General features: G+C 41.0%; 2 protein-coding genes across 3 annotated transcripts; both read left to right on the top strand.

Annotated features, from left to right (window-relative positions):
- The first annotated feature begins 323 nt into the window (after positions 1-323).
- si:ch73-100l22.3 lies at positions 324-11,787 on the top strand. The gene is made up of 10 exons (XM_038714129.1): positions 324-1,440; positions 1,949-2,074; positions 2,317-4,915; positions 5,438-5,565; positions 8,513-8,614; positions 9,116-9,232; positions 9,356-9,457; positions 9,625-9,741; positions 10,254-10,327; positions 10,686-11,787. The coding sequence occupies exons 1-10, from the start codon at positions 1,318-1,320 to the stop codon at positions 10,840-10,842; spliced, it is 3,645 nt and encodes a 1,214-aa protein (XP_038570057.1). The 5' UTR covers positions 324-1,317; the 3' UTR covers positions 10,843-11,787.
- A 111-nt stretch (positions 11,788-11,898) lies between these two features.
- On the top strand, positions 11,899-17,793 carry sirt7 (sirtuin 7). 2 transcript variants are annotated; one of them, XM_038714134.1, is made up of 11 exons: positions 11,899-12,079; positions 12,207-12,344; positions 13,250-13,354; positions 13,431-13,501; positions 13,597-13,669; positions 13,764-13,862; positions 14,357-14,593; positions 15,589-15,669; positions 15,766-15,872; positions 15,975-16,185; positions 17,438-17,793. In XM_038714134.1, exons 1-10 carry the CDS (start codon positions 11,975-11,977, stop codon positions 16,177-16,179), a joined length of 1,221 nt encoding a protein of 406 aa, XP_038570062.1. In that variant the 5' UTR covers positions 11,899-11,974; the 3' UTR covers positions 16,180-16,185; positions 17,438-17,793. The 2 variants fall into 2 exon arrangements, with proteins under 2 accessions (XP_038570062.1, XP_038570061.1); XM_038714133.1 differs by having other exon boundaries at positions 15,975-17,793.
- Positions 17,794-18,665: the final 872 nt, after the last annotated feature.

Genomic DNA, 18,665 nt, shown 5'->3' with positions numbered 1-18,665 from the left:
AGACAGAACATGTTTAAATTGGATATATTTGTTTTTGATATGCACTACATGTCTGTCAATCTTTGTAAATACAGTATGTGTGACTATTGAGAAGAAAGACACCATATAGACATTTTCCACAGCAGACATTTTTGACTTGTGTCAAACACAGGTGTAATTAATAACATTATTATAATGTTAATTGCTGCATTGCAGTATTTTGCTGGAGCAGAGCTATCATTAATGTTATTGGTTTCACCTGTGCTTTTTCTGCTGCGGCAACTTAAAAAAACAACTGCTGTGAAAAAGGTCTACAGGGATGCACTGACTCATTTTAAGCACACTAGTGTTCATATAGGAGAAGATAGCCTATCCTTTATTAATGTGATGTATGGCAGCTTGAGTCTAAAACCTTTACTGCAAGCTCTTGTTTCAAATGGAAAGTCCTAGATTTAATTTGAAATGACCTAAGCTTACCACATGATTATGTGGATTTGAAGTAGTGGACACTGTGCCCATAAGGTCAGGAGCCAATAAATCTCCAAATACCAAAAAACAATACATAAATAATGGTTGAAGATAAAGAAAACATGGAATTACACATGATTAATTATTTTTACATTACATGCTGGAGTACCAACAGGATGAAAGGGACTGCACAATTTGTCCTAATTTCTCTTCAGTCTTCTTTTTAAGGGTACACGTTTGTCTTTGTTTGGCCAGTGAGGTCTGTAGGTGGCAGCATCAAGTTATCAGCAGCTCCCTTCGTCTCAACCAGGCCTGGATCAGGTAAAACCTGGAGCTCCGTAACATTTCTATCCTTATAAATACAAGCTTCACATCAAAATCGTTGACAGAGATGGAAATGGCTTTTTTTCTTTAGTTACTGTGATATGATCTGTGTGAATTAAACTTGCGTTTTAATAGGTATATTCGTGTTTTTTGTAAATCCATGTCCGTCCTGAGACTCCACTCCGGGTTATGAGAGCTTCCAAACTGTCAGTCTGCTGCTCCGCGAGGAGAGGCGGGTAAAAATGTAAACATTGACACATTCAGGTAGAGAGTTTGGTTTGGTAGCTTGTTAGCCTTTATTCTGTAACACTGCAGAGCTGCTCTATTTTTACTTCGCTTACTTATTTTAATAATAGCTATAAACTTCACCGGCAGTTTGGTGTTCAACTCTAAACAGACCAGCTAACCCGTTAGCTAGCTAGCCTGGTTTACAGCTCAGCCGCTAACGTTAGCAAACACAACAAGATAACGTCAACATATTAGCGTTAGTTAGCCCTTAAACTAACAAATCCTACTACCTAACTTACCGTGTCCTGATGCAAGCGGATGGAGGACTACGAAAAGTTTGTGCAGCAATGTCTCTCCCGTGTGAGGAAGACTGAGGAGGAGCACAACAAACCTTCGTCCTCTCTCATCCGCATCTATGGACGACCCATCCTCGCCCCCCTGGTATGAGCTCAGTTTAATTATATTTCTGTTGAGGTCATCATGATTTAGGTGTCTAATCTTAGCTAACAACACAATATTGAAGGTTGTACAGTTTATCTGCAGATAAGTTAGTTGTTGTCACGGTGTAGCTGGTAGCTTTGTGGAGTAACTTGTTAGAGCTATTAAAACAATAGTTTGATAATGAACTACTTTATAGATGTTATCAAACAGAAATGCCACAGATTCGTCAGACGTTAGGTTTGCTACTCTGCACTGATCTGCATCATTTAATGTTTAGTATAACGTTATTTGAAGTTTTTGACTGACAGAACAACCAAGTTTAAGAAGTCACCTGGTGTTTCTGGGAAATTGTGTGGGACGTTTTTCACTGTTTCTAGTTTCTAGATCAACTAGTAATCGGTTAATTAAAAACATAAAGAACAGAATAATCAATAATTAAACAGTGATTAGTGCCAGCCCTGTTTTAAATGCATGCCTCTCCATGTCTACTCTGTGATGATAAAAACAGCTCTCAGCGGAACAGAGAGAGGAGATGCAGCGACACAGAGAAGCAGCACAGAAAGCTGCTGTCTACCGAAAAATGAAGGTTGATGCAAGAATGGCCTACGTGCAAACCATCCTACACAGTGTTCAGGTAATATAAGTCCTGGCTTTTGAGCTATCCTCTTGTCAAGCCTAATATGTTCCTTTAGTTGTATTTATACACTACTGCTTATAATAACTGCTTAGTCCTGGCCTATAATCACATACACTAGTTATTAAGAATCATTAGAGTCATCATCTGATATTGTCTTCTTTCATAATGTTTTTTCATGTCCCACTTTCCTTTTCTCTGCTCCCTCAATATTTGTTATTGTTTCCTCTTATGAATTGCAGCTCAGGAAGACGCCAACACTGGAGGAGTTGCTGCAAGAGTCAGAGATTAACACAAAATCCTCACATTCCCATAACACCAGCGGTGGGTCCGTGTTGCAGAGCAATTGGGTCGTAGGAACAAGGGGTAGTCTTTCTCTCTCACCACCACCTAAAAGGAAAGAAAAGGATGCTGTTTCTCTTCCTCCGCTGACATTAACAACATATGAGGCCTTTTTCTCCTCTAATGTGACACCTCAGCAAAGTTACCTGGAAGAATCCCTTGTTGACCAGCGTTACAGCCAACAGGGATCACAGCCAAGTTCTCTTAATGGTGCGAGCCACCAGTCCTCAGGTTACGTGACCTACGAAAATGTTGAAAACACCACCAGTGTCTCTGGAAGGATTGATGTGGGGAGGGAGAGCCATAGCTTTGGCTCCTTAGAGAGAGCTTTTAATGTGGGTGGCTTTTTCCTTCACAGCACCTCAAACACAATCGCCAAGATGCCAGATATTATTAGCCACCCTCCCATCGATGGAGAGGAATTAGAAAGAAGTGGATCGGAATCGTCCTTTTGTAATGACTTTAAAGTAGTAAAAGACATGTGTTATTCCTCAGTCCAGGAGGATTCAGTCATATGTGACCATTTGCCAGTAGAGAAATCTGAAAGCAGTCATGTGGACAGCACAGATGGTGAAGATAACCTTCCCTTTACTACAGTACTGGACGTTGAAAGAGATCGTATTTTTGACAGAATTGAGGGGCCAGTCTCTTCGTCAGAAAACAGTGGCTTTTCAGACCAATTATCTTCATCACAGACATTAAGCACTCATCACTGTCCAACAACAGAACTGCACACTCAGCTCGACCCCACAGTAACAGAACCAGCAGTAGACAAAGCAAAGCCATCTGAGGAGCCTTATCGTCTGAGCCTCCAGGCCTTGCTGAAGAAATCTCAGGAGTATCGGCGGCGCCAGCGGATGCTTAGGAACCAAGCCAAAAACACTAAAATCCAGGAGAGGACCCAAGAACAGCCAAAAGCAAGGGCGGAGGAGGATAGCCTCTCTGATAAGGAGAACGATGAGTTCCATTACAAGGGTACTGTGACTGCAGAGGGGAAGAAAACTAAAGAGAGGAGAGGCACTGTTATCCCGTCAGGGGAATCGTCACCAAAGAAATCCTGGGAAAATGAGAGGATGATTGAGAATGAGTGTTTTGGGGGAAAGGTGAACTTTATATCCGAAAGCACACATTTAACAAGGGAAGGAAATGCAAAAGAAATGACTAGTGTTGAGAAAAAAACAATCTTCAAAAATAATAAGCTGAACATTTCACAAGAGGTCACAATGGAGCCTAAACAAATCTGTGCCGTCCCCCAGCAACAGCCCATGTCGACAGAAACTTCGCCTGTTCAGGAAGCCTTTTACTTGAACACCTGTCCCACAGCTCTTTATAAAGGAGTAGGGAGTAAATATCACATTATCCCAGCCCCTAATTTCTGCAGGAGTCCTGTTCACTGCAAAAGCAAAGGCAATATGCAAGATGCTGTTAGTGGAGCCGAGATCTCAAAAGTCAACGCTGGTTTGATTGAAGACCACAAGGTTGAACAAGTTAACCTGGGACATAAAAACAGTCCCACAGAAGTCCCTTCCACTCTGGATCTCATGGTTGAAGATGATGTAACACGTGTTTCAGCCAAGAATTCCCAGCACATAGACCAGCTGGAGTACAACCTGTCCAGTCTGAAAGTACTGATCTCGGATTTGGAGTCCAAACTGACAGAAAACCTGGAAAATCACAGCAACACACAAAGTGAGTTCAGCTTTGAAAGCATCAAGCAAATTAGAAATGAACAACATGTGCAGCTTTGTCAAAGTGATTGTGACTATTGGGAGGACCAACTGAGAGATGGTGACGATGGCAATGATGCAGAGCAAGACCAAAGGTACAAGGAGTGTCCGAGAAGACAAACATTAGACAAATTCACAAGCGTGCATAAAGAAACAGGACCTGAACCAAGCATCAGTGGCAAAGACGATGCTACTCTCACAGCGCAGGTGAAAAACACTGAGGCAGTTAACTTAAGCGAGCTCAAGCTAGTCAAAACCCTAGCTACAGAGAGAGGAAAGGAAAAAGGGACATGTAAAGAAGGATTTCCAAAGATTTATGGACAGCAGGGCGGCTGTAGAAAGCAGGAGCCCCCAGCTAAGTGTATTCTCTCCGTAGCACAGCGGCTTCGGATTCCCGACGTATTCAGAAATGTTCCATCAGAAAACACGGCTCCACGGAACGTCTCGGTGCTTTCGGATACCAGTAACCACCCAGCGGAAAGGAGAAATGAGACAGCTGCAGAAGGTCACAACTCTCCCCACTCGGCATCTCTCAACCAGTCGTACGATGTGGACGCACCGTCCGGCCTGTGGGTCCTCGGAGGGTCAGGGTCCGACTCGGGCTCAAAAGATCGTCTCGTTCAGGAGCAACATCTGACCCCAGAGAGTGGGATTGAAGGTCAGGGTGGGGTCTCCAAGGTCAAACGGAGACTGCTCATGCACGTGGCAGAGGAGACACAGGACAGCAGAGGGGCGGGCTCTGCAATAAGACCCAACTCAAGCACTCCTCGAGGTAAGACCAGGACGACAGTGGGACAGGGATGTCAAATATGAGCCAAAGTATGCATGTTCAAAATCGTGTTGCTGTTGAGGTGCATGGAGATTTAGAAAGTGAAAATGAATATTATGAACAGCGTGAATGCCTTTAGCTGGTCCTCAGGATCAGTACTGATCATGAATTTTTAAATTAGATCTACAGCCTATTGGGAGCATTAAGTTAATCTGTGTGTCTGTTTTAAGCCTACTTTAGATAAAAACACGTGAAAATTTCAAATAAATAAATGAATAGAAACTAAACCCGCTCAGACTTTGTATTATCAAATACAAATAGTGGAGGGCTTGGATTCAGGTTGGGAGCCAAAAACCAGATCAGCTGTGCTGTTGAAACAGAACCCAGCATACTCCTCGCCCTCCATGACACATGGTTATGAACCTAGCGGTGGGAGCTTCTGCTGAATTACTCCAGATGCTGTCTTGCCAACAGTTTTTATTCATAAATTGTGTGACCACATAATGTCATATTTACTACCTTTAGCTGTGGTGCAGCGGTACGAAGGCCATGGCAGTCAGAAAGACAAGCAGGAACAACTGAAACAAGCCCACGCCGCTCAGGTCAGAGCGCTGCAGGAAGAGCACAGGAGACAACAGGAAGAACTGCTGCAGGTGAGACAGTGGGGACGGATTATTGGTATTACTGGGTGACAGATTAGATGTTTTCAAGATCATAGATCTGACACTAAGCAAAAACCAAATATTTAAATTTAGATATGTGAAGCCAAACAATAGGTGACAGGTGTCTATTGCTGCATTTTAGTGTAATCTTAACCTCTTCAGGCTATGTGAAAATTAATTTTGTACGTTTTAGGCATTTACTGAACTCAGAACAGCTTACAAGACGGTATTACAGAAGGACATTACAATATGATATCAAACATGTCGCCCTTTTGTCACAAAGCCAACATACAGAAACATTTTAATTCTGTAACTTACAAAGATAATACATTTTGTTTCACTTGCATTTTCACGTTTGATTGTTAAAGGATAAGTCTGCTGATTATTTATACTGTTATCAAATACCATGAAAAGACCAAAACCACTGACCCTCCTAACAAGTATTGCCTGTTTAGCAAAAGCCTGATAGAGCTACATATGTAGCTTATATTGCTACATATGTATTTTCACAGTCTTATACTTTATAACAGTTTTATGACACACTGTGATTTGCAGAATGATCTTTTAAATTGAGAAACATCATATGTGCAATTCATGGCACAACTCAAACAGGATCAAAAAATTGTTTGTCTCTCAACGTTGACTACCGTACATATTTTTCTGAAATAAAGTCCCATGGAGGTCCATGATAAGGAGATGGACTTCGCCTCTCTACAGACTTCACACAGCCACAGACTTAGAATTCTTGTCCAAAAACTAGTTCATCCCACACATACAGTCTTAGTGCCAAAAATGCTTACTAACGCTCCAAATCTGTGGCTGACAATCAGGCGTATCTGCAGGTCTTGAAAAGTATTAAAAAGCATTGAATTTCATTCACTTAAAAAAAAAAAAAGGCCTTTATAGGGTATTAAGTCTTAAATTTAATTTACAAAGGTTTTTCTTGCTTGCCATTGACAGTAAAATGAGTTATGGATTTTTATTGGGTCTGGGGCTCTCGGTGGATGTTATACCGCAGTATGCTTCAATGGGACTGGTGCAACAGTGGATTGTGCTGCAGGAGGCTGATTGTTATAGTCTGCGCCATCAGACCTGTAGCAAACTCTGTTGCTACTGCTAGCCGCAGTAGCTAGGAAGCTTATTGACTCATAATGGGGAAGTTTTGATTTTAGCAAAAACCTTTTTGTTTTTTTAAATAACATAATTGTTTGTTTGCATACCTGTGTCCAGGGCACCTTATTTGATGAATAATGTTACTAGGAATTATTGCTCTATTCAGCTTGGAAATACAGACAAATATGTGATTATAGATGTCAATAAATTCATGTACTTAATTAATTGTAGGCCATATTGTCTCTACCGGTATGATTGTGTAAAAGGTATTATATAGTGTTTTATTTGGTATTAAAAAGGTCTTAAATGTCAACCATGGAATTTGTAGAAATATAGAATATTGCCAGCTGTACCCTTCACTTTTCTCTTGACTTGACATGTATGTCTCTTTCCTTAAGTATCAGAGTTGCAATAAAGAAACCAGAAGAAATGAAAGAAAACCTAAAATGGCATGTTTCTAAAACAATAAAACTACCAGACATATGGTTCAGTCATACTGATGTTTGCTCTGTCCCATTGGCTCTGTTCTTGCATTACATTGCATCACACATTGCTGTACAGATCTAGCACTACGCAGTTCCTGTACAGCAACCATAATTCACTCTACCAAGGACTTGACTCCACCCAAAGTCACCTATGAGAAATTAAGAATTAACGCTCCCATCTTTTTTCAAATGAGAGATTCTTTGAGAGTTTCTAACCAATTCACTAAGCAGTGATATAACACCGACCCTAAATGTTCTTTTGAAAGTAGAAGCAGACCTTTGAAAGGCTCTGGCACTATTCCATATGTGGGCGTGCGCGCGCGCGCACACACACACACACACGTTGTCACCCTACCTGTTAGAGTGTGCTTCTGGAGACTGGGGTCGTGTGCAGACTACAGACATCTGCTCATTACAAGAGACCTTCAGACTCTCCCCAGTAAAAAAAACACACACAGGGATTCTACCATAAATGTTTCATTACATCCCTAAGAGGCGAGCTGGCATGGTCGTGTGTGTGTGTGAGTGAGTGTGTGTGTGTGTGTGTGTGTGTGTGTGTGTGTGTGTGTGTGCACATACAAGACTTCAAGGGCGCCTGCTGTTCTCTGGCAACCAGTTCCTGTTTCTTCTGCTTGTGTGTCTGTATTTGTTCTTGGCCAGTGTCCTTGCCCTATTAATCGCAGTCTCTGTTTAATTTATGTATCCTTAACAACAATATAATTAACATAAGCTGTTTAATAAAAAGACTTCCCTCTGTCCTTCCGTCATTTGTGGTGTGATGAGAGAGCGAGCTGGCTGGACTGTCTGGTAGAGGGAGTAGGGGACAGAGGGAATTGACACAGAAAAGGAAAGCATAATTTGTTTAATTCATGAGCGTCTGTGGTTAAGTGCCAGATCGTCCCGCTGAGTGCCACTGCTAATGGTCCCTTCTCCTTCTCTATTTTTCCCTCTCCTTGCATCCCTCTCCTTGTTTTGTCTCATACCTCCTCCAATGTAGTTTTTACTCTCTGGCCGTATTAATTTTCTCCCTCTCTCCTGTCTCATCATCCCCGTCATCCCTCTCCTCCTCCTCCTCCTCCTCCTCTGCTCCCTCTCTCATCTCATCCCTCTTGCCTCTGTGCCCCATCTCTCCCCTTCTGTCTCTTTCTCTCTACCCTCAATTAATTTCTTCCTCCTGCCTCATTTGCTGTCCTTTCCAATTCAATATTTTCCAACCTTGCCTACTCCCAAATGCACGCATGCCTACACACACGCACACGCACGCACACGCACGCACGCACTTCAGCTCTTATTCCTTGCCTCCACTTTATATCTTTCTCCTGTGTGTCTCTCTCTCTCAGGCGTTGGCAGTGCGTTACCGTGTCCTCCAGAGCGTGTCCTTCCCTTGCTCCATGTCAAGCTCACGTCTTGGGGACAAGTTGACCTTTCCTACCCTCGCTCAGGTATTGCCACGACATTTGTTCACTAATGTCAGTGATGCGAAAAGCTTGTCCTGTTTATCCTTGTACCCACAAGATTTATATTCATCGCCAGTTAGCTGACACACTCAGGTGAAACAGATACTTCTTGACGTCTTAGTCAGTAACCCTTATCATCTGTTATTGCTCTCTAATATGCATTCGTGTGCAGCAGCTCAGCTTCAGCTAGACTACAGTTGTAACAACAAACATGCCTCTTTAATGCAACAGCTTAGGAATCAACAAGTGAGTGACAGCGTGTCAGCTGCTTATTATTCTGCTTATTATTCCCTATTATGATGATGAGCTGTGAGTCCACTTGCGTTGATGCGCTAAACAGATGCCAACCAAATGACCTTGAGAATCTGCGTGGGAAATTAATTGGTTGTCATTGATGGAATTAGCATTCTCCTCTCTCTTCCCCTCTGGTCCTCATTATTCACCCCTCTCATCACTCTTTCCTCCCCTCTTCCTCTTCTTCCTCAGCCCTCCAGCCCACTCTCAGAGCGCTACCGCCCCCTGCTGTTAGCAGCCGTGAAAGGTTTTCTAACTCGCAGGCTGCTGAAGACTGAGAGAGTGGCGCAGCTGGTGCGCACCATCAGGGTGAGTAGAAACAGCATTGTCACGTCTACTTCTAGCAGCACTCTGTCTATTTTCATAAAATGAACAAAAAAGTTTGTGGTATTGATTACAGCTGTGTGTCTGTGTGTGCTTGGACACATCTAGGACACACAGCAGTTCCTGCAGGGCCTCCAGCAGCAGAGCCCTGGCAGAGGAGAGTTCTGTAGCAGACAGGACCTGATGTTGCAGGAGAGAGTCACTCTGCAGGTATTAAAGCCAACACATGTTGTAAACATCTGATAATGTCTCTCCTCTTCTCCTCCACACTGCCAGCTGAGCAATCATTCCCCCCATTAGCAGTTACCACAACAGATATTGTGATTACACGCAGTCATTCGAGCCATCGTCTGCTCTGTAATCGTTTCCTCCTCCAGCTGCGCGCTGCACGTTACGAGGTCAACGACATATTCTTCAGCCTGTCAGCTGGAGAGAGGATGCAGCTGATCAGCTGGGACAGAGAGCTGGCCAGGGAGAGAGAGCTCAGACGCCAGGTAACCTTTTCAGGAGCTCTGTGTGAGCTGACAAAACAATTACAAATAATGCCATAGCGGAATTACATGTGTGGAAAATCCTGTAGTGGTAAATGCTTACTGTTTGAAAGACAGTCAGGTGCAGGGCAGTGAGATTGTGCACTGTTCAAAAAATAAACATTACACAGAAATATCACTATTTAATTATAGCTGTTTGGATCCAGTTGTAATTATTCAAATTCAAAATACCATTATGCTTTTTGTACCTTCCAGACCTTTCAGGGCACCAACATGTCACACTGCTTCATGATGAGTCTGGTGGATAATAAAATTGTTGCTTTGTTTTTTTCGGCGCAGTACGTATGTTGTTAAGTAGGCAGAAAGAACTGAAATATTGATTCTTTACTGATTTAGTGGACATTTCCTTTCTGTTAGTACATGGAATACATGTTGTGGGAGTTTTAACATACCTAGTGGGTAGTTCAGAGACTAATCTGTTCTGTGCATATATGTTTTGGCTTGACCTTGTTTAGAGTGGACATCCCAGAGGAAAGAGTTCTCTGTCAGCTGCAACACAAAAGTCACTGGAGAGAAAGAGAGGAATGATGTAAGTTTTCACATGATCATTTTCTTTTAGGACTCTGTATTGCTGAGGTTTTTCTGTGTGTGTGTGTGTGTGGACGTATTTGGACACTCGGGATGTACCGATGTGACTTCTTCAGTCTTGATACCGATAACAGTACCTGGGCTTTGGGTATCGGCCGATGCTGAGTATGTAAATAAAATTTCCGATCACACAATTTTCAGAAGTGTTTCTGTAATTTCACAGATAGCTAAAAAAGGCACTGCTCAGCTTTTTCAGTGGATTGATCTCTTGAAATGTTGCACCACAGGCTACGAAAATCCTTTTGTTTCACAAGCAGTACCTTTGTCAGTGGCTAAAAGATGACTTCTCTTCCCTCCAGGATCCAGAAAAAGGCAGCAGGAGGACACAAGGGAGTTGTAACGAGGACTGGACACACGGGATTCTCCGCCGAGCAGCCTCTGGAAACCAAACGAGGACAGTTCAGAGCAAATCCTCAGAGGGTTCCCAAGACCACTTACTCTTCTAGACCCCGTTGACACTCCTAATTGGCCCCAGTGAGGACTCCTAATAAGGCCTCTAGTGATTTAATGGATATTGTATAACTAATCATTTGAGAGTTTCCAAATCAAAATTTGATGAAGTGGTGCTTGTTGCTTGTCATATCTGGAGTGCTGTAAAATTTTGTGCACTCTACAACCAGGGTGTAATATAGTGATGACAGTTTCACTCTTAGACATAGAGTAGTTTCATGTCGAGTGGATGCTCAGGCAGGGATGAAACATCACTACGACTGCTCTGTGACGGACAGAAATGCTTTACCGGATCTGCTTTTAGTGTTTTTCACCATCTTTGATGTTTTAATGTTGCAGATGTTAGGGGGAAAATGTTCAATTAGCAAAAACTTTTTCATCTTTTAGCTGAACCTTTTAAAGCTCTGTGCACTGTGCCTGAAAGATGTCTACTCCCAGCAGACATTGTGACAAAGCGTGTGTCCAGCATTTACAGAATGAGGACCCGGGAACCAAAACACCTACCTGGAATGCAGCCATGATTAAAGTTATTACACCTGTGCTTATGCGGCTATGGTATGTCAGATGTCTTCACTGATAGTTCAACTGGTTTTGCCTGTCCATGCTTTTCATGTTAAATCTCTCTGCCTTGTAGGATGGACTTGATTGAATTATTCATTTCCTTTAAATCGATGTGCATAGTTTGTTGCCACCAAAAACAGACCATCCCCAGATGTATTAACACATACTGAACTCTGTTAGTATTTGTATTTGTAGGACAGTGTGTAACTGAAATGTCAATATCCTGCTCCAGATCATAGAGTTACCACTAAAACTCCCAAGTGTTGCCTTAAATATTTTTACGCCAAACACATGTAAACCTTTGCAATTTTATATTCTTATAGGGTATTTGGACCTGTTTAATATTTTATTTATTTGTATGTGGTTGGTAATAAATGTTTCTTAACATTGCAAGTTGCTCCGGAGTTTGTGGAAGCTGAGCCCGATTAAAAACATTTACACACTCCCAGCAGCAGGGGGCGCTGCTGGCACTCATGTTTACACGGACAACTTCCTGTGGTTGTCGTTTATCACTGACGCTCTGAGCTCAGCTGGTGTTTTTGAATAGATAGCTACTTCTCAGGTGATTTAAAACAGGATGACAGAGGAGGCAGACGCCGGCATTTCTTTACGGGCAGAGAGGAAAGCGTTGGAAAAGTCCAAAATACTGCAACGAGAAAGCGAGAGGAAGATCTTCAAACTGGTGAGACGAGGCAGCAGCACATTTGGAGCCTGTTTCTCCAGCTAGGAACCAAGCTAGCTAAAGTAGCAGTGTCTCTGAGCCGGTGAGTGACCAGGGTGTTTTTTTGTTTTTCTGCTGTTAACTGAAGGTTGGAAGAGTCCTGAAGAAACCGGAGGCTGAGCGGTCAGAGGAGGAGGCCGCTGTGTTGTTGTTGCATAGAGAAACTGTGGAGGAGCTCTGTAAGAGACAAGTCCGCAGAAATGTGCTCAAGAGGAAGCAGGAGGAGGTGAGGCTGTCAGGCTCAGTGTTTGTTTGCTATTAAATGGTTAGGGCGGTTTTCAGCTGTCTAATAGTACCTATTAGAGATTATGTGAAACTCCTGAGTATTTATCATTAGACTATAAAGTCCTGCTACCCCTATGCAAAAGTTAATTTCAATAGTAAAAAATACCACAATGTAAAATGTACTCTACTAGTAAAAAGTCCTGCATTCAAGATTTTTATAAAGTAGATGAGCAAGTGTATTGTATTAGTCTGTTATTACTGTTTGATTATTACTGCATGTATGCATATTGTCAATGTTGTAACAGGCCATATTGATTTCATTTTGCTTCTGATGTGTGCTCAGATGTTTTATGTAAAGACTTTTAGCTGTCAGATGAATTTAGTGGAGTAAACAGTCCAATATTTGACTCTAAAATGTAACAGAGACCCATGACCCTGTACGAAGGATAAGCGGTTGATGGATGGATGGATGTAGTAGAGAAGAATACATTAGGTGTGTAAATATACATAGTGACCGCTTTCACCTCTGACCAGATGTTTTTACACCACACAGTATGAGTATATGTTAGAGGCATGATTTACCTGCTTGGACTCCTTGAGGCAAGAATTAACTATGGACCCCCCAGTGACCTGTAACATCTCTGAAGTCACTAATTATTCCCTCAGAACAGACAACATTCACTTTGAGTTTTAGTTTATTTCAATGAATTTAAAACCTTATAAAAAAAAACTAGAGGCATATATTATTTATGGTCTCCAGAGGATTAATCCTGTTGTTGACACATTTGCTGTGAGCAAGGACAGTGAATGAGTGACTGATAAAATCCTGCTGTGGTTACTGTTTGATGCAACAGAAGTGTGTGGTCGTAATCCTGAAGCATCTTATTTTTCCTGTACTATCTGCAGGTATTTGATGATGCTGATGAGCTGAAAAGTAAAGTCAGGCAGCTCGCTATGGCAGTCAAACAGGCGAAACACCTTGTGGTTTACACGGGAGCCGGTATTAGTACGGTACGCTAAACTCTGCATCTTCAGTTTGCTTTTCCTTTTTAAACTTCCACCGGACTGACCATGTTTTTCCTTTCAGGCAGCTTCTATACCAGACTACAGGGGCCCTAATGGGGTGTGGACACAGCTACAGAAGGGACGGACAGTCAGGTGAGATGTAGTCTTTGCCCTGATGTGATATTAGTTGCATTTTTTTAAGTGAGTTCAACTCCAACTGATATTTCCTATCTTGTTTCTCTTTACAGTTCGTCTGACCTGAGTAAAGCTGAGCCGACCCTCACGCACATGTGCATTAGGATGCTTCATAAGGAAAAGCTGGTATGAGAGTGCGATAAATATCTTAAACCGGTAGATGTTCTATTGGTATTTACACACAGTGGTATTAACATATTCTGTGTGTTTGTCTATAAAGGTGAAGCATGTTGTTTCTCAAAATTGTGATGGACTTCACTTGCGCAGTGGTTTACCCAGACATGCCCTGTCTGAGCTGCATGGAAACATGTTTATTGAGGTGAGACTCACACTCATCCTCTGTCTTTTATCATTTCAGTCACTAACTCACACACACAGCTGTTGTCCTCAGCTTTCTCAGCCCTCTGATGTTTTTCAACAGAATTTTGTGTTGCCTCAAAAAGCAGCATCTCAGCAAAAAAATTTTTTTGATGGATCAGTATCTGCTAAAAAAAATCTGATCCATTTCTGATCTTTTGCTTACTGTGGGTACACCAACTTTCATAAACATCCCATGCTCAGAAAAAAAAACTACACAGCAAGTGAATTGCACAGTGCACGTAACAAATGAATTGCAGCCAGCAGTTTTAATCAATGGTATGACAATGTGCTACAGTGAGCTGTGCAAGCAGAGCAGCTTTCAGGAGCGTCGAGTCTCTGAAGTGCTGTTGGTTGAAAACTATGTCTGAACTTGCCAAGAAACTTCTGTGATTGTTTATGGACTTGTTTTCCAAAGACAGTAACTTAACCTGGCTGTTTTTATCCTATCCCCAGGTGTGTACCTCCTGTTCCCCGGTCATTGAGTATGTGCGTTTATTTGACGTGACGGAGCGGACGTCGCTGCACCGGCATGGGACAGGCCGCAGGTGCAACCAGTGTGGTGGCGAACTCAGGGACACTATAGTGCATTTTGGGGAACGTGGGACTCTGGAGCAACCTCTTAACTGGAAGGGAGCTGCGGAGGCTGCCAAGATGGCAGATGTTATCCTCTGCTTAGGCTCCAGTTTGAAGGTAGGTTTTATAAACCACAGTCGGTCCATAAATTTAATGTGGTTCAGTAAAATCTAACATAGATTGTACAATTAAGTTTATGGGTTGTAATAATCACAATGTTGACTTTATTCTAAATAAGACAGTCCTTTTAATTTAGCTGTTTACATGGACTGATTCACTCATATTCTGTTCATATGCTACAGACCATAGCCCAATGAATAATCCTCATAGTAATACACTATAAATATTGTATATAATAAAAAGTAATCAAAACTAACTTAACTGCGTTTGGTAATTTCAAATCTTTGTTACATTTCAGTCTTGTTACGGTGAGACACCACAGTCCAAAATGATAATTTTCAGATTTCAAGTTATTTTGCAACTATTATTTCCATACTTTGATAAAATGTAGAAAACAATCTTGAATACTATATATAAACATGTTTCCTGTGCGCCAAGTCATATTCGTGGCCCTTGAAAGCAGTTGGAGCATCATAATTTTACACACCGTTTCTTAAGCCTTAAAAAAATGTTTTATCGTTCACATTTTATGTGGCATTTATCTGTAAAATTGTGGAAAAAAGGGTCCTTCACACATACGGTATATTTTCCATAAATCCATGAAAATACAACATTTTGATAAACTGTTATGTAAATGTCTGGCCATTCTGTATATTTTCACAATAAAAACCCCCAAAAAACATCTGAGACTTATCAATGTTCTGGAAATGGCAAAATAGTGCATATTTAATGAGAAAATACCTAATTTGCATATTAACACATTTAATACAGAAAAAAAAAATTGTAATTTAAAAAGCTTCTATTCATGTATACAATCAGCTTGTAAAGTTTAATTGTGATAGGACTAAATTTGGGGGGAAAGCCTGTTTGACTGTGTGTCTCACCTTAATCTGAGTATCATGTAAACACTTTCATTGACTTGCATGTTTATGTTTTTTATGTGATTTGTATCTGATGGTTTATTTACTTGTAACATCTTCACCCTCTTCTAGGTACTAAAGAAATACGCCTGTCTGTGGTGCATGAACAGACCCGCAGGCAAAAGGCCCAAACTCTATATTGTCAACCTCCAGGTACACTTAGTTCTGACATGCAAATTAATTTGAATAAGATGCAAATTAAGTTCTGGCTGCTCAGTGGCTGTTTATGTGGCTGTGTTTCTGGTATAGTGGACACCAAAAGATGATCTCGCTGAGCTGAAAATTCATGGCAAGTGTGATGATGTCATGAGCCTTCTCATGGAGGAGCTGAGCATTCAGATTCCTGTGTATGACAGGTAAAGACCACATGGCGTTTTTACACTCAAATCCCAAATCCCCAAAAGAAAATAGAAAAATTGAGTATCCAAGGTCAGTTATTCTTCATTTTGTCTCATCAGGGCTGAGGACCCCATCTTCAGTCTAGCCACACAACTGCAGCCAGAAGAGGTTGACAGCTGTACTCGTGAGATCATAGCTCCCCATAATGGGCAGGAGGACTGCTTAACTCACCCTGAGGAGCCGACAGATGTAGCCGTAGCTGTGCAGGGTGGCTGGTTTGGACGAGGCTATGGCAAAGGAAGGAGGAAGAAAAAAGCAGCATAATCCAGGGTACTTTATACATGCATAGAGGGTGGTGAAGTGGTCAATGCCAATGAGGAATTAACCTTTCTGTTCCATGATGAGGATGAGTTAAACTTTCAAGTGTATGGTGCTATTAGCATTTAGGTGTGTGTGTGTGAGAGAGGGGGGAGGGTAACAAATAGGTTAAGGTTGGGCATGTTGTTGTTATGGTTGAGATAAGGATAAGGCGCTAGGGAATGCATTATGGCAATGAGATGGATAGAGGAACGTGCATGCGCGTGCGTGTGTGTGTGTGTGTGTGTGTGTGTGTGAAGGGGAAAATAAGTTTGAGTATTTACCATTTGAAAAGGACATTTTGCACCATGAACATATTATTTTATACAACAAAGGTTTTAGTAAAGTAGCAGCTAAGCTAGCTGTGTTAGAGCCTAATATCAACCAAATATGGCAAACTGACTCCTAAAGTAATAACAGTAAGACAAAGTTTAAATAACAAAACAATGAAGTGATTTTTATTTTCTCACACCCTGTAGGCTTAAGAAGAAGTGAAAAGTTACCTCATTGACACAACAAATGCTGTCAGTTTTAATCCAGACAGTCACAGTGGATACCAGCAGTAACACGTTTTGATTAAAATGAACCGTAAAGTCCAAAGAGTGTTTTGAAACTACTCCTGCAGCATTATCAGTATCTCTGCTGGTCACAAACTCTCAACAACAGCACAAAGTTTTTACTGACACATTGAAGCCTACAGGTGATGAGCATGACTGTTAAATGTGTATGTTGAGCATTGGCTAGATCTAATGGCCACTTGGCTACTAAAGTGTAAGTTACTGTATATATACTCATTGGAAGGGAAATCTTTCACTGGAAAACAAGTGACTTGGTGTTAAAAAGTGGCAAATGCCAGTAGAACAACAGCAGCATACAAATGGCCATTTTTTTATTTCTGTGCTGCCACAGCTTTTACTGAGAAGGGATTTGAAAAGATCCAGGTCAAAAATGATCTACGTGTTAAAGTAAAAGTTATTTTTGTAGTCTTTTTCAGACGTTCAAAACTTGCATTGTTAAATGTACCTTTTTTAACCTAGCTTATTTGTGTTGATGTCTATTTCCGGTTACTTAAATTGTTTCCTGAACTCAGTCGACCTTTAACTCTGCTGTCACCTATCCTCAGGTCTGCAGGCTATGTAGTGCAGTCAGCTACTCTGCTGTACTTTGGATTACTGAAGTGGTTGAATTTACCTGTGTTTACATTTTTATCTCAACTTTTCTGCAGGCGATGCAGAAAGTGTGCCACTGTCACTTCTTTCTCTACTGCAGTATAAGAAGGAAAGCTGATTTTTTGAATGTTTTTTTTTAGTTGTTTGTGTCATGTTAAGTTACTGTTTACTCAAGTGATTGGAAAAATCCAAATATGTTTCTGTTACTTTGTCTCAGGAAGATCAAGTATTATTAATAATGCCATCCTTTGTTAGAAGTTATAAAAGGCCAGACTAGCCATGATAAGCTAGAGTTCAGCATTCCTAAAACTCCTCCAGTGCTGAAACTGGATGTGAAGACTCCTTGGTTTTCATTGTATTTTGCAAAAAAAGATGCTATATTTGTGAGACAATAAAGTGTTCCTCATTTTAAGTTGTGTGTTTTGATCGTCTGCAATTCCATTGTACCGGCCCTTGCTTTAACACACTTGATTTATAGACTTGACAATACTCTAGCTTAACCTGTTGTACCTTTTTAGCCATGTAATAGTTTTTGAGTTTAATTACATTTTCTCATTTGGCAGATGCTTTTATCCAAAGCGACTTGCATTTGAGGAACATTTGAGTACATTTGAGAACATTTGAGTATTTAAATCCTTAGTAAAAAGTAGCAATACCATGATGTAAAATACTGAATTACAAGTTAAAGAGCAGTCCATCAACAAGAACATAAGTCATTTAATGAAGAGATTCTTCTTCAGTAAAAACACAAAAATATCACCCAAATGTAGCATACTTACGCAGCACAGTGGCCTCTCAAACCTTTTTAAATGTCTTTTTTATCTGTAGCAATGCAACATATTGTTCATACCAATCATGTTCTCATTGTAAAAAATCTCTCTAATATAGCTACCAGCTGCCATGAAATCTTCATCACAGACACAGCTTTTGCTTTCAGTTAAGAAAACGGTTGCACCTCGTCACAAAGTCACCTTCACACTCCAAAGATGTAACCAATAGGCCTGTGTCTATTATGTAGCTACCTTATGGTAGCTTTATTATATATAGGGCCTAACTTTATTCTCATCATTTTTACTTTATACTCTAAACGGTACATAAACTTTATTCTCATCATTTTGACTTTGTTCTTGAAATCCAAAATAAATAAAAAAACATCTTCACCTCCAATTTTTTCCTTAAATCGTCACTTCTTCTTCGTAATGTGGCCCTAATACTCAGTCGTAGTCAAATTGTACATTGCTACAACAGTACCTCATTTGCTCCCATTCTCAGTTTCTTATGGGT

This window comes from Micropterus salmoides, unplaced genomic scaffold (genome assembly GCF_014851395.1).
Source record: "Micropterus salmoides isolate LMB-PRFRI ecotype aquatic unplaced genomic scaffold, ASM1485139v1 Ms_hic_scaffold_12, whole genome shotgun sequence".
Lineage (NCBI taxonomy): Eukaryota > Metazoa > Chordata > Actinopteri > Centrarchiformes > Centrarchidae > Micropterus > Micropterus salmoides.
The sequence above is the reverse complement of the archived record's forward strand: the minus strand, read 5'-3'. Positions and strand labels throughout refer to the sequence as shown.

Coding starts and splice junctions, on each gene's coding strand:
- si:ch73-100l22.3 (XM_038714129.1), top strand. CDS start 1,318: ATGGAGGACTACGAAAAGTTTGTGCAGCAATGTCTCTCCCGTGTGAGG. Junction 1,441..1,948: donor GACCCATCCTCGCCCCCCTG/GTATGAGCTCAG, acceptor TGATAAAAACAG/CTCTCAGCGGAACAGAGAGA. Junction 9,458..9,624: donor AGGAGAGAGTCACTCTGCAG/GTATTAAAGCCA, acceptor TTCCTCCTCCAG/CTGCGCGCTGCACGTTACGA.
- sirt7 (XM_038714134.1), top strand. CDS start 11,975: ATGACAGAGGAGGCAGACGCCGGCATTTCTTTACGGGCAGAGAGGAAA. Junction 13,355..13,430: donor CGGGAGCCGGTATTAGTACG/GTACGCTAAACT, acceptor TTTTCCTTTCAG/GCAGCTTCTATACCAGACTA. Junction 13,670..13,763: donor TGCTTCATAAGGAAAAGCTG/GTATGAGAGTGC, acceptor TTGTCTATAAAG/GTGAAGCATGTTGTTTCTCA.